The following is a 26,727-nucleotide window of genomic DNA, read 5'->3' on the forward strand; positions in this document are numbered from 1 at the left end:
GGCGCGACGCCGCGCGGCCCGGGTCGCCCTCGGCGCAAGGTGAGCCCGCCCCTCGCCCCGCCCCCGCGGGCTGGCTCCGCCCCCCCAGCTCTCGCTCCACTCCCGCGCCTCCGCTCCAGCCCGCCCTCTAACCTTGTTCCCACCCCTAACCCCGCCTCCCCGCCCGGCCCCGCCCGCCCACCGCCATGGCCCCGCCCCCCTGCGCAGCGCTTTGGCTCCCGGGGAACCTTAGCGCTTGTCTGGGAGCCTCCCTGCTGCTATCCTTGTTCCTCGCGGGAGGCGGTTTGGCGGCCGCGGTTCTCCTTCTCGGGTTTGCTCCTTCGTCCCGGTGTCGGCGTGGAGCAGCCTTTCTGGGGCTGTCTGGACACCTCGGTGAAGTACAGCGGGTTTCGAGTAGGTTTCCAGTCCGCAAGCCTTGCTTGCTCCTGGAGCTGCGGCACTTGTGAGTGGCAGGCTTCTTTTGGATTTATCGCACCTCTGGAGTTGCGGAGCCTGCGTCTCCGGATCCGCTTTGGGGAAGGCGGACCGTATTTTTAGGCGTCTGGAGGAGGGTAGCTGTATTTGGGATTTAAGATTCCACCATTTCTGCGGACTCCCGGGTTGCAGCTTCATGATAGGAATACAAGTGGGTGTATCTTCTTGTGGTTGTATGTAAATGAATGGGGTCCGCAACTTACTCAGGGCAACTTATTCCGGCTTTAGCTGTAATATTTATCTTCTGAAAAAGCTATCCCCAAAGTAGCCTTGCCTTTTTTTCTTAAAGTAAGTGTAACTTACTTAACCACAGAAGGAGGAAAACCACGAGGCAGGATGGGGAAGAGTGGCGAGAGACGACTTCTCTATCTATCCATCCATCCATCTATCTATCCATCTATCCATCCATCCGTCCGTCCGTCCGTCTGTCTGTCTATCTATCTATCTATCCATCATGTATCTGTTTTGGTCCTGGTGCTTGCTCCTTAGATCGGGTATTACTGAAGGGGGGGGGGGTAGATGGACTCCTTCCCAAGGAGCGTGGTATGGCCCTGTTAGTTGTGAATTTGCTTTCACGGTCTCCAAGCGAACCTGGATGAGGTGTAACACTCACCCAGACCCAGACATCATTAAGGGAACGAGAAAAGTCAACAACCTCTAAAAAGTCTGGGACTTCTCCCTTTGCCCTCATTGTGAGCTGCTTTATATGTGGCTTGCATGGTTGGTTTTGGTTTAGCATGAAGTCAGAAAGGCACTCTTGCAACACACTTCCCTGGAAATTAAGAAACAATTTTCATCCTTATTATTTCATTATTATTTATTCTAGGAAGTATAACAGTACCATTTCTGGAGTTAGTGGTAATGACACGGTTTAGAAGTAAGTTACATAATCTTTAAAAGATTGGTTACTTGTATCTTATAACAGTCTGTATTTTTCTTTAAATAGTTTGATTTTTGATGTAAGGAAATACTAGCTCTGTTAAAGAATTTTAGGGCAAATATATGTGTTTAAAATCAGAATCTAAGGGGAATCGAGGGTTTAAAACAGGTATAAGTCAACTGGAAATACAGCCATAATTTCCAAAGGTTTTATTTTATTAACATTTTTGCAGATTTGCTGGCTTCATGAATTATATAGCAGGTATCCAACAGACGAAAATCATTAGTGTATTTATCATTCTTCCATTTCCACTCACAATTTCAGATTGGATTGGACAGATTTTACATTCCAAAACTGATTTTTAAAGTGTGTTCAGTATGACTATTTGAAGACGTTTTAATATTAGCATTCTGTCATTCTGGGTTGTTTTATTTTGTAAGCTTTTGGTTATACTTTAGTTGGTGAGCCATCTCTATTTGTTTGAAATAAGTTTTATTTTCCTTTAAGTATTTAGAAAGCCAAGAGTATTTTTATGGAAATTTAGTTAATATTTTGATTTTAATTTTGTTTTCTCTCTCTCTCTCTCTCTCTCTCTCTCTCTCTCAGTGTATGTGTGTGTGTGTATGTTTCTTTCAGTGGTGCATAGCTGTAGCTCTACTGGATTTTTCCATTCCTTTTCATTCTGTATGACTAAGAATGTGGCTGTATGGAGTGCCTTGCTTATCTTAGTATTTTAGATAGAAATAAATACAAGTAAAAAGTGTTTTAAGTGAAGTACTGTTTGGGAGATGAACTGTATACATTTTCATCCTGAAAACCTATGAAGGTATAAATAAAATTGGGATAATCATCAACTGCAGTGATTTCCACTACAAGGCTCAGGTAATCGTTCATTCTAACTCTCACAGTATTGAAGAATTCTACATGTCTATAACTTTGTGCTTTACTTGGCTTGTCTTTTGAATTTAGTAACCATTGTTATATATTTATTTTATTAATTGACTTTTACAACAGATTATATCTGTTTTTGGCTAGCCCCAGGAGTATACACTGTAGCAGTCATACTCATCCTACTTCCTACTAACCTTAAATAATGTATTATAACTTAATCATTTTCCAAGGTATTTTTGAATGTTTCTTTTTAGTTGATCTTGTAGATGTAGAATACATGAGTTTATTAACACTGTCCCATGGATAGAAGCAGGAATTTGAGATCCTTTGAGATTTTAGGCCAGCAACTGATTCATGTTAGACAAGTCAAGAAAGCACAGCATAGGTTGCCAACATAATATAGACTGTACTCCTACATCAATAAAAAGTTGGGAATGGTCATTGTCATTGGCTGTGGAGGCACAGGACTGGATTTAGATGGATCAGCATAATTCAAAAGTGGGATTGAAAAAACTGTTCTTTTTTAATATAATTTTTTATTTATACACAATTTATTCACTTTGTACCCCAGCTGTAGCCCCACCCTTGTCCTCTCTCAATCCCACTCTCCCTCCTTCCCTCTTCTCTTCCCATGCCCCTTCTCTAGTCCACTGATAGTGGAGGTCCTCCTCCCCTTCCATCTGACCCTTGCCTATCGGGTCTAATGCTGGGTGTGGGAGCACATGTTTATAATCCTAGCACGTAGTTGAAAGAGACAGGCTAGGGAGTGTGAGTAGGAGGCTAGTCTGGACTACATAGAACGTTCCAGGCCAACTGAAGATGCCTAGCGAGGCTGAGATAGAGAAAGGGGAGGAAAAGGATGAATTCTGCCTGGCACTTTGAACAACCCCTTTCCCCTTAAACAGAGTAGGTTTTTGTGTGTTTGAAGTTGGACACTAACATACAGAGCAGATAGTAAACGTCTGATGACGTCTGTGTGATTTTGTAATCCTCCTCAGGTGTCAGAATAAAATTATGAGCGTAAAGAAACAACTAGGCGTTCTCATTGCTACTAGCAATCCTTAAACTGGTCACTTGTTTCTTCTGTCAGAGCCTTGGCCTACAGCGATTAGATGACCACAATCATTTGTTTCGGAAGTTATTTTCTGTGTTTGAAATCTCTTGCTCAACCTGCAGTGATATTTGTTGCCTTTTTTTTAAGTGTGTGGCTTTCTAGTTTGCTTAGAAAGCTCATGAAAAAACTAAGCTTCCTCTCTTCTTCTGTAGTTAAAGTAGCTAATAGAACTAAAGATTCAAGAGCTTCTGGACTTAAATTACTTTTTGTTTTTTTACTAAACAAAGTCCTGACCTTGAGGTGGAATGTTTCGTTTCTCTTCCCTGTTCTGGGCATGTTCTTTGAGTGCTGTTCTAAAGATTTTTAGTTGAGATCTAATCTTAATTATTCAAGGATAATTAAGGGGAGAGAGAGCATGGCTATTAGACAGTCTAGACTCCCCTGGCCAGATTCAGAGCCTGGGAACATCGCAGAGCTCTGTGGCCTGACTTGCTTTGCCTGTAAGGAGGTCACACTTGTGATGGCTTTTATCATGGGACATTCAAGTGGGAAGAGACCCTGGAGGGGATGGGCTTGGTTCACCCTCTTCAGCTTGCAGATCTGCTCCTCTCACAAAAGCTTAGCTTTATCACAATCGCTCAAAACTGTGCTGTCACCATTTCACAGAGGTGATATCCTTGTAATGTTGTTGAGGGAATGTTGCTTCCTTAGTTTTGGCTTGGTGTTCTGTGTAAGCTTTTGTTCATTGTTGTATGTAAATGTGTGTGTGAGCTGTTCGTAGCCTTTTTTAAAAAATGGGATTACTGCTGATGCCCATACGCTGAGTATCCTTCCAGTGAAGAATTTGACCTATTAAACTTTTTTCATGATCTCAGCAACATTCTCTTGGCTAAGCATGGTCATGCACAGCATTGTAATTTCTTTTTGCAGGGCCATTCAGATATTTTAAGTCCTGTTTTATCTTCAATTTAGTGTAAACTGCCACACTTTTATAAATTTTGTTGGCCACAAGAATGCATTTTGTGCTACTGAGGAGTAAGCATTGGTACTTGAAGGACCAGGGCTTCTCAGGATGCTGGACTGTCGATTCAAATAGTAGGAAGTTCCCCCAAACTTCCTACTATGTTGGTCCTCTATTTGGAGATGACTCTTTATAGAAGGATGAAATGCAGGCTGGACTTACAACACCTTTTCAAAGCAGGAAAAGTATCCTCAAGGCACCACATATATTTTTGTTTCATATGACTGAAACATAGAATTTTATTATTAATTTATTAATTAATCTTATTGATTATCCGTTGATGGGTCCTTTGGATAATTTCAAGTTATACCATTAAGTAATTAAAGTAGTGCAATTTGAAAACCATGTAAAAGAGTAAATTTTTTTTCAAGGAACTAGTGCTTATTGAATGTCTCCTAATAGCTTCTTAGAAAAGAAAACAAACAAATAAACAAACATTTGGCTGAAAGCAAAATAAAGTGGGGTGGTCTTGGCTCACACCTTTAATCCCAGCACTCTGAAGAGACAGAGGCAGGCTGATCTCTGTGAGTCTGAGGCCAGACTGGTTTACAGAGTGAGTTCCTGGACAGCAAAGCCTATAGAAAGAGACACTGTCTCAGTAGTAGTAATAATAATAATAATAATAATAATGATAGTAATAATAAAAAAGACTAACTCTGTCTCTTTGTCAATGCTAGTAATTTTGAACTGTCAGTTGTACTTACCTGTTTGGGGTTTGGCCAGTGTGGGTTGGCTCCTGAGATCAGCTCTTACTAACTTCTTGACTTTATGCAGCCCCTACCTTTAGCTGTTGCTGTTTAGGAGCTCTTTTAAACTTTTCAGTTCTGGCAGCTGTATTGGACAGGGTTAGTATTGGGTCAGTTTGGAAGATTGCTTAAATCTGTTTCTCCTATGTGTGTAAGAAGTACGAAACTGAACTGTTTTGACTTAGTGTAGGGAGCACCATTCCTAGGGCGTGGGCTCCAGATGGCTTCATGCAGCAAGATGCAGGAGGAATCTTACGGAAACACCGTATGTGACTGATGTTACATCATTTGATCAGAGTCTGACCAACGTGGTCATCCCTTGCTGGAAGGCTTGAGATGTAGCTGCTCAGCTGGTGTTATACTCTAAGCAGAGCAAGGGAGCCTGGATTTTAGTCAACTGTACTTAGACAACTGTAGACTCTAAGCTCCCAGCTGTTCCCCCTGACTCTTCCAGTTAGTGGGGGTGTGCTTTGTTGACGTAAGTCGCTCTGTTGTTTACTTTTGCTTCTCTTTTTATGTCCAGAAGGGGATCTTAAAACAAAACAAAACAAACAAAAAACCCAAGAAAACCACTATCTTCCATGGAAAGCAATTAGAAGTTTGAGCCCTGTTCTTCATTTGTTCATTTCACAAGTATTTATTGAACACTTAGCACTTTCCTATTGACTGCTGGATATTGTTCTATTACTGAGCCTCAGGTGAATAGACTATAAGTCTGTGACTTATCACCTTTATAGGTGGCAAGGTAGCCTTCCCAATCCAGTACTGCAAATAATCTACCTCAGGATTATGACACTTATGTAGGGCAGAGTGTCTGACTGGTTGAAGAAAAGATAGTGCGAGCTAGCTTAACTTGTAGAATATCAGAGAGACCCTTGGGAAACTTCCCAAATGCCTGAACCCCTTTGTGCTGATGATTTATGACTTAAAGCATAGAAGTGGTTCTCACCCTTGACCCTTGATTAGACATACAGGACCAACCATGGGTCCCCCCGGTCTCAGAGGTTCTACACAGTAGCCTCAGGCATAGTGTGAAATCGCCACAGTCAATCCTGTGTAGTCAGCAGTGAGAATCAGAAGTGTAAGGCTTTGTTCCAAACCAGACAGGGAATGTTCTAAGAAGGCTTATCAGTCACATGCTAGAGAGCAGATCCTTTGTGACAGCTCGGTTTGACCATTGAGAGGAGGTGGGAGGTACTGAGATAAGTGATCTGTGGATGAGGAGGCAAGACACGACAGCGGTAGGAGCATGGATTGTTGGGAGGTGGCCTTGCTGGCCTGTTGTGCTGTTCCCATTGTGGACATTTTAGTTGGAGCTCCAGGTGCTATGGGAAGCATTGAGTTTGCAGTCTTTGCTCCTAGGGGACAGTGAAGGGAGAAAACAGGTCTGGGATAGAGAAAATCATTATTTTTCAAAACCAAGAGACTCTCAAGGCTTATGGGGGCTTCCACGTGAATCCAGAAGGAGGAGCTCTGGAGTTGGTAAGAGTCTCGGATACAATGGTCTTATTTTTAAGATTTGGATGAATTCCAAAGCCACTAAGCCCTCCCTTATTCCATATAAAAGTGAAGATGCATTCCAGAGTTGATCCCATTTCAGTTTATTTCTGCCCTTGTCTTTAGTCCACATCTATCAGTGTTTTAGAGTATAATAAAACAGTGGTCTGTAGTTACTGAAGATTTACTGTGTGCCAGATACTGGAGCAAGAATGATAAAACTAAAGAATAAAAAGGGATGTAAGCGGCAGAGTTTGGAAGCATTTATTAAATGTGTGTGATTTTTTTTTTTTCTGACAGTCAAGTATATTTTAATTATGTTCTGTTTTAAAATATGCTTTTATAACTTACTACATGCTTCCTGTTCATTAACAGTATAAGGAATTCAACTTCAGGGGCTCAAAACCCCTTTGAACCTCATGGTTTTATTGGCTGACTGAACCACCTCCAGGCTTCCCTCTGATGCTCGGGCTGTGTTGAAGAGGCAGGATCTGACCTCAGTAGTGCCGGGGCCTGTTTTCCTCGTAAAAATCGTTACTGTTGATGATTGTTGTTTGTCCTTTTACTCCTTCCTTTCAAAGGGTGTGACCCCATGGCATGTTGAGCAGAAAAACAAGTCTGCCATTCAGCCAGTTTATTCCTAAGCAGACTCAGGGCTCCAGCAACCTGTGGTGACTTTTATGTTTTATTCCCCAGCTCCCGGGTCCAACACACACATCAGGTCCCTTGGTGGCCATACATTCATGAGGTCACGAGTCTTTTCAGGGTCGGTGACCATCAGTGTGAGCTACTTGCCTTATGAGGAGTCCTCATGGTTCTGTGAGCTTGGGTCACTGGTTTTGGAAATGCTTTCCTCTAAAGACTACCATTTTCATCTGTCAAAGCTGGCCTTCTGTAAACATGTTAGGTAGCCAGCCAAAATTGGTATCGCTGCTTAGGACTGGGGCTTCCCCACCCCACACTTCCTTCTCCTTTTACCCGAAAAACTAGGGCTTGGTTAGAGCGGTCATTCAAACAGTGTTTGCTAAACATGACTTGAGAGGTATTTTAGAACATCCCTCTACATCGATCTTAGTGTCTCTGTCACATTTGTCACACGATCTCTGCTGAGATTGGTAGTCTCATGCCCTGGAAGACCACTGGCCTATCTTTATACCCGTGACTTCCAATAACTGTTCTCAGATAAAAATACTTTGTAAGGCTCTTTCTAGTCAGCTTAGGGAAGGTGGTTGGACAGAGAGCTTCTTTCCAGGCTTTGGAAGGAGGGAATGCGGGGCTGGCTAGGGCAAGTCCCAGTTAGAGGAGACAGGTGCTTATAACCTGAGCTGAGTCTTGATGTGGCTAAAGATTGTTACAGTTCCAGAAGTGGAAGGGACTTTGGCTCTATGGCCCAGTTCTCTCATTTTATAGCTGAATGACAGTGCATCCTCAGCAAAGGTAGGTGACTTTCTAATGGCTGCAAATTCAGTGGGTCAAAGTTGGAGCACTAATCAGAGCTGGAAGCTGAGCTGTGCACTGCTCCCTTCTTCTACCAGGAGCTACAAAGATTTCTGCTCTTCATTTCTTTTCTTCATTGGTTGCATTTGCACAGAAAATTTTCTTTTAGTGTAGTTATGACAGAGTCAGCAGCGGAAAAGAATACCCATATTTTGGAACCATAGTTTTGTGAAAGCATTGGTTTAAGGCACAGTAAAGGAAACTTTCAGATCACTAGTGTATTTTAAGCTTCGTTTTAAGTTCCACTAAGACCAGCTTCAAGTCTTCCCTGCCTTCATCCACCAACTTCTTCAACTATGTAATTCTGTATGGCATTTAAATATTATTACTACCAGGAACAGACCTGCATTTTGTGGTGGGTATTATTTAAAGTATTAAAAAAAAAGGATAATTGTGTCATTTCAAGAAACACTATACCATTTTTAAAATTTGTTATCACATGATTATCCTGCAATTTCCAGTTGTGTTCAGTTAAGAGGTGCTTGGCAAGTTTTTTTTTTTTTTTTTGGTAAGATTTATGTTTTTAATGTGTACAAGTATTTGCCTGCATGCATGTCTGTGCATCATGTACATGCCTCATCTTCAAGATCAGAAGAGGGTATGGGAGCCCCTGGAACTAGAGTTAAGGATGGTTGTGAACCACTATCTGGGTGCTGGGAGCCACACTTGCGTCCTCTGTAAGAGCAACAAGTGCTCTTACCTCCCCAGGGGCATTGCTCTTAAGCTGATTATTTTGTTTTGCTGCTTCTAAATGTCATCAGATCTTTACTTTCTTACTTTCAGAAAAGGAAAACCTTGGAGAAGAGTCACCTGAGTGTTCATATATTTTAGTGGCTTAGAGTCTTTACTAGCGTGTGAAGTGGCTTTTAATTCAGTATACTGAATTAGTCTTATAGTTAAGAATATATAGAGCCTCTGGCAATGCTCAGTTAGGACAAAGACTCAAATTATAATTTTCATTCATTCCTCTCAGAATTTACTGTTGAATCTTGCATACTTTTTAAAGTATTCTTTTGTCAATTATTTGTTCAAGTAATTTTTTTTTTGTCTATAATTAGCTTAGAATTTTATGAAACAAATTTGAGGGTTTTTAAAAAATATAAGCAAATACTATGATTTTTATAAGGTGGGAGGGAACAAATATTGTCATAGTTTTTTGTTAACGTAAAATTATCAAGAAAGAAATAGAAAAATTTCAGGTTTTAAAATTTGTCTTACATTCTGAGACTGTCTTATATCTGGGAAGCATCTCAATTGGGTAAAAATGTCTTGCATTGTTTCACTCTTTTACTGAATATAAATCATAGTGTAGATAACAATTTGTGTTTGGCACTTCAGAGTACTAGCCTGTGGTGTCATCTGTTCATTTGAGTATTGCAAAGAGTACTTGATGTTTAAAACCAGAAGCCTGGGTTCTTGTCTCTTTTGTTACAATGCCACTTGACATATGTATAGATGCATATATATTTATATGTATTATATGTATATATGTAAATGAAATAGCTGTGGCTATTATATAATTCCTTAATTAATGTTCTTCACACAGAGTGAAAGAGTCAGACTAACTTTGTAACCTATGTTTCTTTTAATTGCCTTATAACTTATATTTGCAAGTTTTAGGCCCATGTTAATTAAAGCCTCTTAGTGCTTCTCCAGAGAGCTGAGGAATGTAAAAGTTCCTGACATTAGCCATCTGTGAGGGCAGAGATAAGGATGAAAACAAGCAGAGATCTCTACTAAATGGAGAGAAAATCACCGGCTGGTGCCAGTGAGATGGGCTTTGTCTGGAAACTGGGCCAAATGGCCCCAATCCTTCTCCTGACCTTTGATCCAAAGCCTGCAACCCCCACTCCTCAGAACAGACATGGGATGAGTTAATCACCCTCCCACATTTAACTGTGGATGGCAGGAAATTCCAAACTGACTTGAAGATCAGATATTTACGACAGGGCTGATTGGACCTAAGGGTGACCAGAACTAACCAATTATTTTAAAAGTTGAACACCTCATCCAATCCTAAATCGCCAAGAAGGCAACCCCAGGAGATTCCCGCCTTGTGTCTTTTAAAAACCCAAGGTCTTTGTCTCCCGGGGCCACTCCTAGCTGACCAGCAGGGGTGACCCATTGTGCAGTGGTCAAGAAGAGTCTCTTGCGTTTTTGCATCAATGGATGATTAGTTCCTGAGTTCTCTTCATACCTTCTTATATTTAGGCTCTTGCTGGGCCTAACAAGAGCACTGTCCTCTTGGTATACAGCATAGTTCCCAGGCTTGGATATATTTGCCCTCACCTCAGCTTTCTCTGTGTCTGTAGGGATTTCTCATGGAGTCTTAGTGAATTTCAGGGATGGGTAGAGTTCATTTGAGTTCAAGTTCTTTATAGACATTTCAGAGAACTGGGATGCTGTTATTTTTTAAACCTATGTTATCTAGCATTGTAGTAAAATAAAGATAAGGTGAACAAATAAAAAAATTGCAAGTGCAGCTTTATTCAGCAGGATATCTGAAAATATAATTCTGAATATTTTCCAGATGAAACATTAGCATTATTATTGTATAATAGCCACTCGATATTTATAAAATGTCTGTTGTAGGAATTCTAATCTGCTGCTTCATAATTTATGCTAATGTTGACGCTCCAAACATACATTGCACTGATGTGATTTTTTTTTTTCTTTAACTTTTCAAATGATAAAGCAGTACATTCAGTTCTAGGGAGTTGGCACCTCTTAAATGTCAAATGTATGAAACAATTCTGAAACAGAGAGCTCTTGTTTTTAGAAAGCATTTTACCCATGTGTGCAGTTACTGAAGTAAAATATTTGCACTTGGCTGGCTTGTCCTCACCAGATGTGATGGTTCAGAACCCCCTTTGCTTAGAGACGTAGGGACTGAGGCCTGCTGCTGTTAAAGAGGCAGTTAATGCTCAGAGTACTCGGTGGTTACTCTGTGGGGTAGTTACCCCTTTGGCAACAGGTTTATGTTTGAAATGCTTAAATAAGGAGCTTTGCAACACGCAGCTCATTTCTAGTTCTGTGTCATTCCATCTAGTGTTCAACGATGCCCTTTGTGAGAGTGTTGCTGTGGATACTACCAGAATGACCCGAGGCCCCCTCGTATGACTCAGCTCTCACTGAGTGGCCTCTCAGGACTTTGCCTCCAAAAGAGTCATCCCAGACCGCCAGGCTTCAGTTCTTTTTGCCTCTCTGCTCTCGCAGAGGATTGCATGCGTGTAGCATGAGCATTAATGTTTCGTGACACCACAGAAGCAGCAGATAATCCTGTGACTACTAATTTTCCTGCACCCCTCTCCCATCCCACAGGTGCTAGAAAATCGCAAGTAAAATTCCTGTAGAGGCATTTGGTGGCCTAATGGTAGGAGCCAACACATCGGGAGAAACAGGGGAAGGACTGGTGTGTGGAGGCAAGGGGAGCACGGGCAGGGCCAGAAACGCCAGCCTTTCTGATTGCTGACTTTTGCAGGAGAAACCCTCAGGGCCTTCCTCTTTTGTTTTGTCTGCATTATTAAAAACAAAACAAAACAAAAAACCCAACCAACAATGAAGATTTTATGTATGTGGGGTCATGGGAGGTATAAAGCAAGGATGGACTTTGGTATGAGACCTATTCTATAGATTGATTAGGGTGAAAACCTGAGTGAATCAGGGGTAGGAAAATGAGCAGACACCTGGGAAAACCAAATTGTCTCGGGGACAAACATCACTCAGTGTATCTTCACCTCTCATTTGACTCTCCTGTGCCGCTCACTGTCACTCTCTGAGGCCCCCATAGCAGCTTGGATCCCATGATTATCCATTTCCATCAGGTGCACTGACTTCTGTACTTGGAGTCTTGCTTCCCCGTGGTGTCACCCCCTATTTCATATCAGAAGTCCGCCTTGCATGGGTGCAGCCAGGTGTGACCGCTTTATTTTACTATCTCACCCCCAAAGTTTACAAAATCTCCGGCCACCCAGGTACTCCCACATCTTACTGACTTCAACTTCTTGACTCTTGGATTTATTCTAATGATTTTTTTCCTCTTACTGCTGTTATCGCTTTTTTTTTTTTTTTTTTTTTAGTTGATTGGGCTTTCTGCTTGTGAGTACTTCAATTAAAAAACTGGTGCTTATGCTACCTAACATGAGGGCTTCCCGAGAGACTTAATTTACATGAAATGTCTGAACTTGTAGCCGGGCGCTGTGCTGTGACTGGGTGTTCTAGGTTTCAGGTTTTTGTTTTTGTTTATATATATATATATATATATATATATATATATATATGTATATATATGTATATATTAAGGTTTCAGTTTTCTACTCAGTAATCCACCCCTCTTGCTCCAGGGTTGGTGTTTGTTTATTTTTGTTTGAGACAGAGTCTCTCTCTTATGTAGCCTTGTCCGGGAATTCGTTATGTAGACCAGGCTGGCTTTGAACTCACAGAGATCCACCTGTCTCTGCCTCCTAAGTGCTGGGATCAGAGGTGTGTGCCGCCACGCCCAGACCCCTGGTTCTAGTTTCCTGTTAGCAGAGCTGTCTTTCCTGAAGAACCCCCTTTAAGCATCGTCAGTGTTCTATGGTTGCCGACAGTGTAGACAAACCTTCCTCCTGCGGCAGTCCAGGTGCGAAGGGTGGCTCCATTTCTGAACGAACCTTTCTAGCCTTGTATGTCCTAGCTACATGAGACTGCTAAGTATTGTCCCCTAAACCTAACTTAGATGTAGTTTTTTTGGTCTTTGAAGCAAAACACTCATTCTTTTCTGCTTTATATTGCTTTCTTTTTTAAAACTATGTCGTTTAATTATTAAGTACAGTTGCAATATACATCTATATTAAGAGGTGTGTAAATAGAGAGGTGTAAGTAGAGATGTAACAAGTGCATATCTCAGAAGCTGTTCAAAAGGTAGCATGAGGCAAGCTCTTCTTACGAGATGTGTGATCTGTCTGTATAGTGATGTAAGCTAGCTAAACCGACATGCCTTGTCTGATAAACAAACTGGATTTTAACGGCTAGAAGCTGCCTTTGCTTTTGTAAAAGCCTCAATCTAGACCTAAATATGAAGACATAAAAAGTGAGTCTGTGAGAACTGAGTCGCCAGTGTGCCCAGAACACTCTTAAGAGCAAAAAAGAATTAGCGTTTGTGTTTGCCACACACTTAATGCACGTTATATCATCTAATCCTTTGAAACCTCCAAGGGTACGTAGGTATTTTACAGGTGAGAAAAAGGGCTAGAAAGGCTGTCTGCCTAAGGCAGGAAGCCCAGGGCCCCTCTCTCAGCTGCCAGGCGCGCTCCTGGAGAGCAGTGGCAGAGAGGTGGCTGAGCAGCACTGGGTGCTTGGGCATTTGTTAGCTGCGGCTTCTTTTCATCAGTGATTACTCTCCAGATGGTTGACTATTTATCCTCACATTAGAGAAACAAAATTGGGGCTATGTACGTTTTCCTGGGGAGTGTGCTATTTCCTTTTCTTCCTCAGACATCTTTGTATTTCATCATCCCTGCAGCCATGAAAAATAACATTTGGTTTTCTGTTATCTGTGCTTTTTTTTTTTTTAAAGAGTTATAGGGTGTGTAATTATGCATGCATTGATCCTAAACCAATTAGAAAGCAAGTGTTTGTTTGCTTAGTACAATCAATAGGACGGCAATGAAGTTCTTCAAAGTGACTTCATACTTTTAATGTGTTATTATTTTCCACTTCTAAATATCCCTAGGCCTGCATAATTCACAACCCAGCATGTCAGGGCCTTGAGTATGGGCAATGGTAGCAGCCAATGTCCCTGAGCTGGCGTGAGCCTAAGTCTCCATGCGCTTTCATTGGCTTCTCAGTAACCCGAGGAGCCAAACATGCCTTTATCTCCATTTTACAGACAGGAAAATCAAAGGGAAGGAAAGGTGGGAAATTTACGCAAAGCTAGGACACTGCAGTGTCTTGGCAGTTTTAAGTCTGAATTACTTACAGTTTTTGTTGTTACTAAGTTAATGTGCTGCCTCCTCCCTTGGCAGGTCAACTCATCACAGTGTCTAGGGGAATAGGTAACAGATTTTTTTTTCTTTATGATTAATACTGATCTTTATTGAGAGCAGGTAGTTGTTATCTTGCATGTAGTTATATAAGTCATACATTCTTCTTGAATGACTCACAAACACATAAGGCTTATATACTGTTATTATATGTGATAAGTTATAAACCTGATCATTTTTTTTTCATCATAATATGCATTTTGAGGGCTGGAGAGATGGCTCAACTGACAGATTTTCATTAGTATAAAATGAGTCTTAGCAGGGCTCTATGTGAGACACTTGAATTGTTGAGACATCTTTAGGAAACTAAGAGGCTCTTTACTCTTAAGAACATTTGTAGTTACAAAAATATGGATACGGAAAGGTGCTCCTGTTGGTCTTTTGTTTTTTTTTTCCTGTGACGTGGGCCTGAGGGAAGCAATTTTAAAAGAGCAAGTCTCTGTTGTGGTTCACAGAGGTTTTGGTCCAGGGTAGAGGGTTCCATGTTTCTGGGCCTGTGGGGAGGCCGAGAGCATGGCAAAAGGGCATGGTGGAGCAGAGGCGGCTAGGGAGAGGCAGGAACATGGTCTCCTTCCCAGCGTACACCCCTTGTCACTCCCGTCTGTTGGCGTATCTTTTAAAACTATTTTATGTATGTTTCCTATGCCTCCACCTCCCTTCTCTACTCCAGTCCCTCTCAGAGCCTGCACGAGGCAAATAGTTTGCTGCTGTGGACAGTCTCCAGCGGCTGCATATCCACGCCTGGGATTAAAACAAAAGCATGTTTACAGTAACATAACTGAGTTTTTAAAGACACCAAAACTTTCCATTACACACCTCGACCTAGCAGGCCCCAGTTTTCCCAATTGCTGCAGCTCTCATGGTCCATTGAGATTTTGGATCCATCTGTTACTCACTTTGTTGATGAAGGCAGAGACCCCACGATTTGGGCACCTCACAGACGCTCCACCCCTGACCACAGCTCAGCTGGGAACCAAGCTTCTAACGCTTGAGCCTTTTTTGGGGAGGGGTATGTGTGCTTTTTATCCAGATAATAGTAGAGCTTCTGTTTACTCTGTAGAAAGTCATTGAAACAGACAATTTTATGGCTAAATGCTGGCTAGGGAAATAATGTTTTAGCTTACAACAGTGAAGGGATTTTTGAAAGGCTTGGCTAGCATGCCTATAGGGAAGGCAGACATCTTTTCTCTTTTTAGCAAGCAATAATACTGGATCTTTTTAAAAATTATTTTATTCACTTTTCATCCCAATCATAGCCCCCTCCCTCCTTTCCTCCTAGTCCCACCCTCCCTCTCTTTTCCCCTGTCTCCCCTCCCCTACTCCTCAGAAAAGGGTAGTCCTATGATACCACACCCCCCTCATCTGTGTCCCCCCCCCCCGGCACATCAAGTCCCATCAGAACTGAGGGAAGTGATGGGAAAGCAGGCAACGGAGTTCATGTGTAATACTGAATCTTAAAAGTGTGTTTTGCAGCAAGAAATTTTGAATTAATACAGACGTAATATTCTTATAAGGCTGAGGAACTGCTGGCTGAGAATGATACTATCTAATATACTTTAATGGCTTTTTGTTAAACTTGGTAATCTCCCTTTTCCTTTTTATTTTCCTTTTTAAAGCGTCTCACCCAAGGGCATGGATGAAAATGAAAACAGCCAGTCTCCAACAACAAGCTACCAATATCCTAAAGAAACAGTAAGAAAGCGCCAAAATTCAGTACAGAATTCAGAAGGAAGTATGTCTTCTAGGTTTTCCAGGAAAAGCTTCAAACTGGATTACAGACTAGAGGAAGATGTAACTAAATCGAAGAAAGGAAAAGATGGGAGATTTGTTAACCCATGGCCAACATGGAAAAACATCTCTATCCCAAATATTCTTAGATGGGTGATAATGGAGAAAAATCATAGCAGTGTTCCAGGTTCCAAAGAGGTAGGCAGCATTTAGCTGTTTTTGAATGGTTTGTTAATAATTTAAATACATGTATGTAACTTAGGTTTTTTGTGTGTGTGAGTTACAACCCTCTGTTTGGCATTTGAGCTGCTTCTCTATAATGAGACATAATGGTAAGTTTTGAAGAGACAAATGAAGGCTGTGACTATGTCCTCAAGTTCCTGTTCAGTGGCACGGGACATGTGTAAACGATCCTTCCGGTGTACAGCCGGAGGTTGGCATGGAGTGCTATAGAAACAGAGGGGCGGAGTGGTCAGTTCTGACTGGTTGGGGTTGGAGATGGCTTCAAGAGTATGTGTGCTGTCCTAGAAGACTGTTTTGCAGCGGTTTTCCAGGTAAGTGATTGTGTGAACCAAATTAGGGAGATGAGAACATGCACGTTGCATTCCAGGAAATCAACAGCCTGATAAGAGTTTGGAATATGAGGTGACGCTTTTCTTCTTAAAGGCAGGGTATTAAAAAGACCCCAAAGGGGACTCATATCTTTGAATATACCACTTAAAATGAATTCAGTATAATCTGGAAGAAAAACGTCTTTGCACTGTTCTAGTATGTATTTCATTTATGTATTATCATTTATGTATTTCACTGTATTTCGTTTACCTGCCTTAATTCCTCCTTGTCTTCAGTAAAAGCCTAGAATTAGATCAAGGAAGCATGCTGGCTTCCCTTAATTCAGGGATAACTGTAACTTTGTGTTTAAACACATTTTTAAAAATTGCTGAAAGGATGAGCTTTTACCCTAGTGTGGCTAGAGTTCCCCAAATCCCCAAACAGCAAACAGAAACAAAACCAGGGGAAGTAGGTGAGGAACCAAGACCTGTGCTCAACTCATTTTATCAGATTTCTGGAGGTCGTTTTCTTGGAGGCTAACCTTTAATGAGCAGATCACAGACTCAAGGGGTCATTACTTGGAAAGGAAAATAATATTTACAAAGAATAATTATATATTATGCCATTTATATCATACTATAGTGTATTGTATTTGTTTGCCTGTATAGCTGAAAATGCTGTAAAAGAAACATATGATTAATGTGTATATACATTAATCAATAGGTCTAAATAAAGTGGGTCATAAGCAGGATACATTTAGATGCCTGGTGAGAAAGAGTTTCTTTGCTGGGCCATTCTGGGTACCTGTCTCTTCTGGAACATTAGGACAGTGTGTCAGCTCACAGGCCACATGTTGTTCAGAGGCTGTTGTTGCTTTGCACTGTTGTTGGCTCTGTGACCTTGTCTGAGTGTTACTGTGACTCAGAATCACCAATAGAGGGGAGGAGAAACAATACTTGGCAGCATTTTAAAGAGGGAGGGAGAGAGAGACTTCTTGAGTTTCATTAGGTGGAGGAGCCTGTCAAAATTGGGGAACAGGCTGCCACAACATAGCTGGATACAAAAACTAGTTTGGGAACCAGTTTTATGCTCTTCACTGACTGTGTGACTTTATTTCTATCCCAGGCCCATGAGCTCTTCTTCTGTGATTTAAATCTTACTTGACCCCCACAGCTCACGTGTTAAAGGCTTATTCCTAAGCCTCATGCTAGTGGGAATTAGTGGAAACAGTCAGAGTTAGGGGCGAGTGGGGAGGGCTTTTGCCACTGGGGGTGTGCCCTTGAGGGTGATATGGGGATTCTCATCCCTTTCCCCTCCTTTTCTTTTCTGGTTAGGGAGGTGTAAGGGCCTTACTGCATTGTAAATCCCTGCCGGGAGGTGCTGCCCCTCACAGGCCCAGAGCAATAGAGCCACTTGATCATGGACTGAAACCTCCCAAACTGAACAAACTCAGCCATCTCTTTGGTACTTGTTTTCTAAAATTTCACCATGGCATCTTGTTTTTTTATTTATTCCTGTAGCCAGTCAGTAGGTGTGTTTTCAGTCTGAAAATACATTTTCTATACTTTCTTCAGTTGTAGAAATTTTCCTTATTCACTCTTTGGAAAATTCCATCCATCATTTTGTTCCAGAATGACTAGGTAGTCTTTGTATTTATTCAGTGGGTACAGGAAAAAAATCCAGTACAACCAGAGACTAAAGACTTGCTTATAATAGGATTTGGCCTGGATGTCTAAAATGGCACATTATCTAAAATAGTTGTTCGTTTGGACCATAAAACGTTCCCCATGAAAGTCTGTCCCTGCAGAGGGTAGATTTGGATGACTAGAGAAGTATTTACTTTCACCACCAAATCACCAAATCACGGGGTCACTTGCATTCCCTGCGAAAACAGCCCACAGCTTACTGCCACTACCTGGGACCAAAGTCTGTATACCTCAAAACAACTGTGTTGCAGTTTTTACGTGAGCTGCATGGGGGAGCAGGTGTCTTAAGGTAGAAGCACCATCTCAGTGTGGCATTTTATTTAGCTTTAGTGTGACTTAATATAATTTGTTCCTTGAAGGAAACGGTTTAGTGAGAAGAGGTGATTTAAGCCAGGAAGACCTGACTGCTGCTCCTGGGTAGAACACCTATCTTGTATGAGCTCTACATATAATGTAAGTTCAATGACCCCTCCCTGCCTTGTCTGTTTACCACTAAGATGACAGACATACCCGGCACAGTGTTCAATCATGTGGAGCATGTGGTGCTTTGAATGAGAATGGCTCAAGTTCTCAGCTACCGCTCCGGTGTTGTGCTTGCGTATCTGCAGCTACGCTCTCCACCATGATGGTCACAGACTCACTGCCTAGAACTGTAAGCCTGATAAACTATTTCTTCTGTAAGTTGCCTTGGTTGTGGTTGTGGTTGTGGTGTTTTGTCATGGCAATAGGAAAGGCGGTGTCCTTAGCATCTGGCTAAAGGTGAACATGACCTGGCACAGTGACCATTTGGATTTTTCCTTTTTCTCAAGAAAAGCAAAACGTACTAATCTGCTTCTTAATTATGGGCCTTATGGTTTCCCCTTTGTAGCTCCCATGAAGGAAAATTAGCCAAGAAAATCTTGATCTAGCCAAACAAACAACAAACAAACAAACAAACCTCACTTTCTTCAAGAAATCAAAAACCCCTTTCCTTCCACCTCCTGTTCAACATGCTTTTCCAAACTCTTTGTTGGGATGAAAAGTTTATAAATCATTCATTCCTTTTCTGGTTATGTACATGTGGGTGCATACCCATGTATGTGTGTGTGTGTTTATATGTACATATGTGTGTGGAGGCCGGAAAGTGCCTTTGGGTGTCTCTCTTAGTCATTCTCCACCTTTGTTTCTGAGGCAGTCTGTCCTTGAACCTGGAGCTCACTGATTTATCAAGGCTGGCCAGCCCGTGAGCTTCGGGAATGCTATTTTTCTCCCATAGAGTGCTGAGGTCACAGACATGCCATGCCCAGCTTTTTGGGGATTTTGGGAATCTCGTGGGAATCTGAACTCAGATCTTCATGTTCATGTAACAAGCATTTGACCCACTCAGTCATCTGAAATACCAGAAAAAAAAATACATTTTTTTTTTCTGTTTTGGTTTTGATTTTTTTTTTTTTGGTTGCTCAGTTGTAGGTTACATTTGTTTGAGTTTCCTGAGGAAGCTGCCAGGGAGTAAATTTGTAAAGATGAGTTGGCACTTTGTCATGAGAGAAGCAGAGTGTGAAGGAAGATGCATAGATGTATTGGTTACTGTTCTGTTGTCATGATAAAGCCAGGGCCACGGCATCTTATCAAAGGAAAGGGTTATCTGGACTTATGGCTCCAGAGGCTCCGTCATCATGGTAGAGAGCATGGCCGCATTCAGGTAGAGCAGCAGGACCACCTGAGAGGGGAGCAGAGAGGGCTGGGGATGGTTCCCAGCTTGGAAACCTCAAAGCCCACGCCCAGTGACACACCGGCTCCAGCAAGGCCACACCTCCTAAAGCTACCCAAATAGTGTCACCAGCTGGGAACCAAGTCTTCAGTGTATGGGAGGGCACCTCATTCAGACACCACAGCAGAGAAAAGTGTTCAGAACTCATTTCACTAATTTTTTTTTTTTTTACAAAAAGCTTTACTGTGCAATAATTTACATAGTATAAAACCCCATTAAACATACAATTTAGTGGTTCTTATTATGTTCACAAATATATGCAACTACACACAATCATCTGTTATTTCCAAATATAGTACTTTGCCCTTTAGTCATCACCCTCCGACCTGATTCTTTTGCTCTCCTCTGTCCCCTGGAAACAATAAGTCCACACCGATGTCTTAATAACCTTGGCAACTAGATTGAGACCGCTAACGATGTGGGCCTCATCTCCCAGAAGCATTCAGACAACGCTAATGCCGAGCTTCAGGTGCCCTTCAAACTAGAGCAAAACCAAAGTGCGTTAGTTTCTAGGGATTACCGCTTTCCAGCTATTTCAGCACACTGTTTCATGTCGTTCTGCTTAAACATTTTAAGGTGGAACACCGGTTCCACGTATTTACAGTGTAGAATTTGATGAGTTGTAACATTGGGGCATACAGAGCAGATCACCACAATGAAGATGACGGACACACCCACTATCCCCAGGGTTCTTTGGGTTTTTGTGGTCTTATCTCCTCTTATTCTGCACACTTATTCCCTAAGCTCTTGCTTTCAAAAGGGTAAATGTGGACTTGGGGGGGGGGGTGTAGGTTAGTAGTCAGCCACATGCTTAGCATGTATGAGTTCAATCTGCAGCAACACACATGCACACATGCACAAACACTCCTGTGCATGCCTTCGTGAACACACACACACACACACACACGCACACACACATACAGGTGCACACACAATTAATTGGAGTACTTATGCTGATTGGAGAAGGTACGCACAGAGACCCTTGGCTGACCTGTGTAAGGGTAATTCTGTGTAATTCTTTGCTAAGGTGGCTTTTACCTCTAGTGTTTTGATCTGTGTTAAATCTACGTCTTTTTTTTATGAATTAATGTAGTGTCTAAACAGTAAAATCCTTATGAATGGTAGCTATTGCTGATGCTGTTTTATGCAATATTTTAGTAAAGCACTTGATATGGTAGATAGCATGCCATCATCGTCATCATCGTTTTGTGGCTAGCATTATGCCTAACACATAGCAGGTGTTCAATTTACATTAATTTCTTCCCTTTCTCTACAAGAGTTACTTGTTTATTTTCTGTAACTGTGTGTACCCGAGAGTGTGGACCACATGCTTGCCAGTGGCGGAAGAGGCTAGAAGAGGCCGTGGGGCCGCTGGAACTGAAGCTGTGAGCACCCTAATGTGGGTGCTGGGAACAGAACCCAGGTCCCCTGAAAAGCCAGCAAGGGCCCTCGACTGCAGAGCCAGTGCTCCAGCACCCTAGTTTCCTTTCTTCCTTTTGCCCCTTCCATCTTTTAAACTTTTTTACCTTCTTACTTCTTGGCAAGGATACAATGTGACATTTTTCTCTAAACCCTCATTTAAAATTTGAGAATTAACTGAAAAAAAATAACATTCATTTATTTGTTCATTAATTTATCCAAAAAATTGTATTGATCACATCCCGTATTGTAGTCACTGAGCTAGGTACTTCAAATGTTTCCAAGCTGTATAAGACAAGAGATAGTCTACATTCAAGCCAGAATACCTAGAGGAGACTTGTGTTCACAGAAGCGTGCACGTCCAGGGGCAAGGGACTCCATCTGCAGAGACTTACGGATGGTCCCTCGGAGGATGTACAGTTTAATTACAGTCTCAGAGGACTGACAGGGTGAAAGCAAGCTGAGAAACGAGGTCAGAATCATGCAGCGTTCTGAAACTCAGTCCAGGAACAGGAAGTGTGTCCCTGTGTGTGGGATAGAGAGTGTGTGGAGAGTCACCGCTCGGGGAGGGCTGAGCATCCCACAGGTAGCTAATTGTTGGGCAGGGAGATGGGATGGGGCTTGTCAGATGGTAGAGAGCAGTGAAGACATCTCGGTGGGGAGTGAGTTCTCTCTTAACCGTAGGTACACTATTCTTTTGGATTATTTCTTTATAGGCACATCTTTTTGTAGTAACCAAGGCTAGCCGTGAACTCTTGACCCTTCTTCCTCAGCTTCCCAGGTGCTTATCATGTCCGGCTTGGTACTGTTGAGGACTGATACAGCTCTTGGGTATGGATGGAGTGGGCACGGAGACAGCCAGTCAGTTAGTCATGAGTACTTTGATAGGTCAGGTTAGTGCGACTTAAAGAATGTGGGGGATGTTGGGGGCGAGGTCACCTTAGGAGACTTCCGTGAAGAAGGGGGTAGCAGTCACCGGACACCGTCCTAGCCTCGGATCCATTTTGAGACCTCACCAGTGTGCTAGGAGACCCTGGTGGATCGACACTGTGTGCGGTGGATCAGGACCTTTCCAGGAGCCATAGGAGTCGTGGATGCTTCGCTCGCCATTCCCTGTGGGCCTCCAAAAGGCTTCCCTTGACACTCCCCACAATTGTCTCCTGCCTTTACCTTCCCTTGTGTCAGCCTGCCTTGTCAGGGTAAGGAATGCCTTCATGGATGTGATCCCCCCACCAGACCCCCAGGAATCATCACATGGTTTTGCTTTGAATTTTATGCGTTCAAAAGTAAGATGTGTGCAATCCAAGGGTTAAACGTCAGTTGCTAGTCAGCTTAGTTTGTGAGTGTTAGGGGCTGGCCTGCTTCTGAGGCTGCTTCTCAGCAGCAAGTACATCAGCTCAGTGAGGGGACAGCAGCAAAACAGCTGCATCTAGGCCAGCCTCCTGCTGGGGCTGCAGAAGAGAGCTGTCAGAAAGAAAACTTAGCAATAGTCAGAGTTCTAAATTTAATGTTTTCTCCTGCTCTTGCATTCAGGATTCCTGAGCTGCTGTCATTAGCTCCCATCTAGAAAGAGGCGAGGTCCACATCTTTAGGAGCAGAGCAGAAGCAGCAGGTGTATGGGATGACTTCCGTTGTCCCCAAATAGCTCCTCTCACTGTAATTTAGGTCAGAAGATTTTCTGTGATGATGTAATAGCTTTCCACCCACTGAACGCTGCTTTTTCCTTTTTTCTATCTATGTACAGGAACTTGACAAAGAACTCCCAGTGCTGAAGCCGTACTTTGTCAGTCACCCCGAAGAAGCTGGAGTGAGAGAGGCTGGCTTGAGAGTCACGTGGCTGGGACACGCAACGCTGATGGTGGAGATGGATGAGCTCATCTTCCTCACAGATCCCATGTTCAGCTCCCGAGCTTCGCCCTCGCAGTACATGGGTCCAAAGCGGTTCCGCCGTCCGCCGTGTACGATAGGCGAACTCCCCCGAATAGACGCCGTCGTGATCAGCCACAACCACTATGACCACCTGGACCACAGCACTGTCCTCGCCTTGAACGAGCGGTTTGGCAGTGAGCTGAGGTGGTTTGTGCCTCTGGGCCTTCTCGACTGGATGCAGAAATGCGGCTGTGATAATGTGATTGAGCTTGACTGGTGGGAGGAGAATTGCGTCCCCGGCCACGACAAGGTCACCTTTGTCTTAACGCCTTCCCAGCACTGGTGTAAAAGGACCCTCATGGATGACAACAAGGTTCTGTGGGGCAGCTGGTCTGTGTTAGGGCCTTGGAATCGGTTCTTCTTTGCCGGGGATACTGGCTACTGCCCTGCTTTTGAAGAGATAGGAAAAAGGTTTGGTCCTTTTGACCTTGCAGCGATTCCCATTGGAGCTTATGCACCAAGGTTTGTAAACGCGCACTTTACACGTTGTGGTTTTAGTGGTGGGCTCGGTTATAACTGGTGGAGGCTGAAATCAGATTCACATGCAGTCTCATGTACATCTTGCCAGCGCCTACATACCTTCTGGCTTACGTAGCCAGGAACCAGAACTCACTTTTGCTCTTCCTTTCCACATGGCTGATTCTCTATAGATGATTAGCTTTTATTCTGTGATGGGGAATTTCCAATCCCTGCCCTGCATCTCTTCTGCTTCACAGAGCGAGAAAGCAAGGAGCTGGCCTATAGTGCTAGTCCTTTCCATGTTCTTAATTTCAGTCAGCGTGCAGAGAATCTTCTCTCACTCCTCACTACTCTCCCTCCCAGCCCCGAGTACTCATCACTTATTTTGAAGGCAATTGAGAGCCATACTGCCACAGAAGACCTGTCAACTGTCTGCTTTCCTTAATACTGTCTCCTTAAGGAAAAGAGATACGAGTTCAGGGAACTCGGTCAAGCAGATGTGCAAGTAAAGCACTGCAAAACAGATGGTAAGAAAGTGGTCCAGGAAGCTTCTTACCTGGCAATAAAGTGAGTGCTGGCACAAGCTTGGGGACACAAGCTCGTGACCGGCAGTGAAAAGCCATGCCTGACAGCACGGTCCTGTCATTCCAGAGCTGGGAGGCAGTCTCTGGCCAGCCAGTCTAACCTATCAGTGACATCCAGGGTCAGTAAGAGAAAGTGTCTTTAAAACAAGGTGGAGGGCTGGGGAAATGGATTAACGGGTAAAGAAAGGCACTTTGGCAAAGCCGGAAGGACCCTTTTGATCCCCAGGACCTGAAGATCAGAATGAGAGGATCAACGCCTGTGAGTTCTCTTCTGACTTCCACCTGCGTTTGTCCACATGCCTGTGTCATTGCATTTTTCCTTTGGCCTGCACCTGCCCTCATACACATGCGTGCATTTCCCCCCACCCCCGCCCATGTTTTGCTTTGCTTCCTGCCGCGTGCAGACACGTGTGCTGTCCAGGCAACCCTGCCAGCATTGTATTTCTAATACGAGCAGTGTATCTATAGTGTCAACAGAGCTGAGACTCAATCGCACAGCAGTTGTGCACACGTGATGGCTTGGGTAAATCCAGACTTTTGTTCTCATCCGATATCTATCCATTCATCAGTTTTCTTTTTCCGTAACTGGGCATTGAATCCAGGGCCCCAGGCATGCCAGGCAAGCACTCTTACCACTGAGCTTTAGCCCCAGCCCTGTCAAATTTATTTGTTAACTCTAAGCTCTGCAAACCATTTTTTCTTTTATTTACATTTCTTCTTCTTTTTAAAATTAATCATTTATTTATTTTTTTTGTATATGAGTGGTCTAGCTGCATGTATACCTGTGAGCCAGAAGAGGGCAGCAGATCTCAGTGCAAGTGGTTTTGAACCACCATGTGGTTGCTGGGAATTGAACTCAGGACCTCTGGGAGAATAGAGCGTGCTCTCAACTGCTGAGCCATTTCTCCAGCGCCCAACATATATTCTTTTATTTATTTAGTTAGTTGTACTTATTTCCTCATTGTGGGTGGTTTACCTGTTTTGGGTTCTTGGTAATTACTAAGACTACTATAATTTGCCATATGAGATGGTACGTGCCTCTAACCCCCCAAATTAGAAGTTGAAGCAGGAAGATCTGTTCCAAAAAGCCACCACCACCACCACAGACCCCAACAAAAATTATTCTGTCAGCGTTAGTATTTGAATTTTACTTTATCCATTCAAATTATTTTATTCCTCATGAAAACTTCTGAATATTTCATTCCTGCTTCTGGGGTGTCCCCCGTCTGCCACATCGTAGCTGAGTCAGCATTTACCCCATGCTCCCAACCCTGCTTGAGTTGCTGGGGCTCAATTCAGAGCCTGGAACAAGCTGGGCCAAATGATTTGTCACTGGCCTGTCTCCTTAGCACTAACATTTTCATTTCAATTGCTAGAGTAAAAAAATAAATTTACTGTCTAGCTCAGCCGATACAGTTCCTTTATAGGGTGGATCAGGGCTGAGACTCCATAGACATGGAGATGGGTGCTCAGGGAATTGGGGAGAACTTTCCACGGACCTTCCAACCACCGCAAGTGTTGGGCCTCAGGAGGCTCTGTGCCTCAGGAGCCTGGGCTGGTTCCAAGGCATCAGCCCGTCCTTCTGGACTTCGTAATCTGTAGTCACTCATGAGTCTTTTTGCCCAGCCATCCCCTCACTATTTAGCTTTAGGATGCCTGAAGTAAAACTCCTTGGCTAGCAGTGGGCCTTCTGCCCTTATCTTTAAAGTTTGCACGCTTTACACTGTATGCTACTTCTGAGAAACAGTCTTGATAACGTGATCCAGCCTGACTTTAGGACCCTCCTGTGAAGTGGCAGGGTCATAGCTGTGTGTCACGGTCCCTGGGTTGATATGGTAACCCTTTGCTTGCTTTTCATCTGGTCAGTTTGTAGGATATCCTTATTCTGTGGTAGCTGGAGTTTGGCTTCTGATTCTTTACTCGCCTTTACATTTTTCTGTTTCACCAGGTGGTTTATGAAATACCAGCATGCCGACCCAGAAGATGCCGTAAGGATTCACATTGATGTCCAAGCGAAGAGATCTGTGGCAGTTCACTGGGGAACTTTTGCCTTAGCTAACGAGGTAAGTTTGATGTAAGCAAACAAAGAGCCCAGCTTTGACTGTGTTTGGCTGTTGGTGGGATTTAGGTATTGCCTTGCCCTAGCTTTCAGAGACAACACCATGGTATCAAACTCCGCAGTTACTGCAATAACCACGTGAACTGGAGGGGAGAAGCCTAGTAACTAGTAAAACGATATCTGAAAACAGAAGGAATAAGATGTGCATGGTGCGCCTGGGCTGGTTTCCACCGTTAACAAAGTGTGTGCCTCTCCACAAACCTGTGTGTGGTGTAGGAAAGGAAACACGCGTCCACCCTCCAGATGGCGTATGTTCTAGTGGAAGCTAGAAGACATGTGTGTGGCTTATATTCTGGTAGGCGGAAGTGCTATCATGTCGGGCAGATAAATTGGTCTCAAAGACGGGGAGGGATCTGGAATCGCTTCATGGAAGATGGAAATTTTAACTAGGCCACAGG

At 43.1% G+C, this 26,727-nt stretch overlaps 1 protein-coding gene across 4 annotated transcripts in view; it reads left to right on the forward strand.

Moving 5' to 3' along the window:
- Positions 1-205: 205 nt before the first annotated feature.
- Napepld (N-acyl phosphatidylethanolamine phospholipase D) overlaps positions 206-26,727 on the forward strand; it is a 34,090-nt gene continuing 7,568 nt past the window's right edge. Inside the window, exons 1-4 of one of the 4 annotated variants that reach the window (XM_021629048.2) lie at positions 206-442; positions 15,700-16,009; positions 22,983-23,629; positions 26,159-26,273. In XM_021629048.2, coding sequence (XP_021484723.1) covers positions 15,716-16,009; positions 22,983-23,629; positions 26,159-26,273 — 1,056 coding nt within the window. In that variant the 5' untranslated portion in view covers positions 206-442; positions 15,700-15,715. Of the gene's footprint in view, positions 443-510; positions 626-2,021; positions 2,237-15,699; positions 16,010-22,982; positions 23,630-26,158; positions 26,274-26,727 lie in introns of those variants that run through there. The other 3 variants (XM_021629049.2, XM_060373951.1, XM_021629050.2) reach the window with 3 other exon arrangements.

Source organism: Meriones unguiculatus, chromosome 21 (assembly GCF_030254825.1).
Source record: "Meriones unguiculatus strain TT.TT164.6M chromosome 21, Bangor_MerUng_6.1, whole genome shotgun sequence".
Classification (NCBI taxonomy): domain Eukaryota; kingdom Metazoa; phylum Chordata; class Mammalia; order Rodentia; family Muridae; genus Meriones; species Meriones unguiculatus.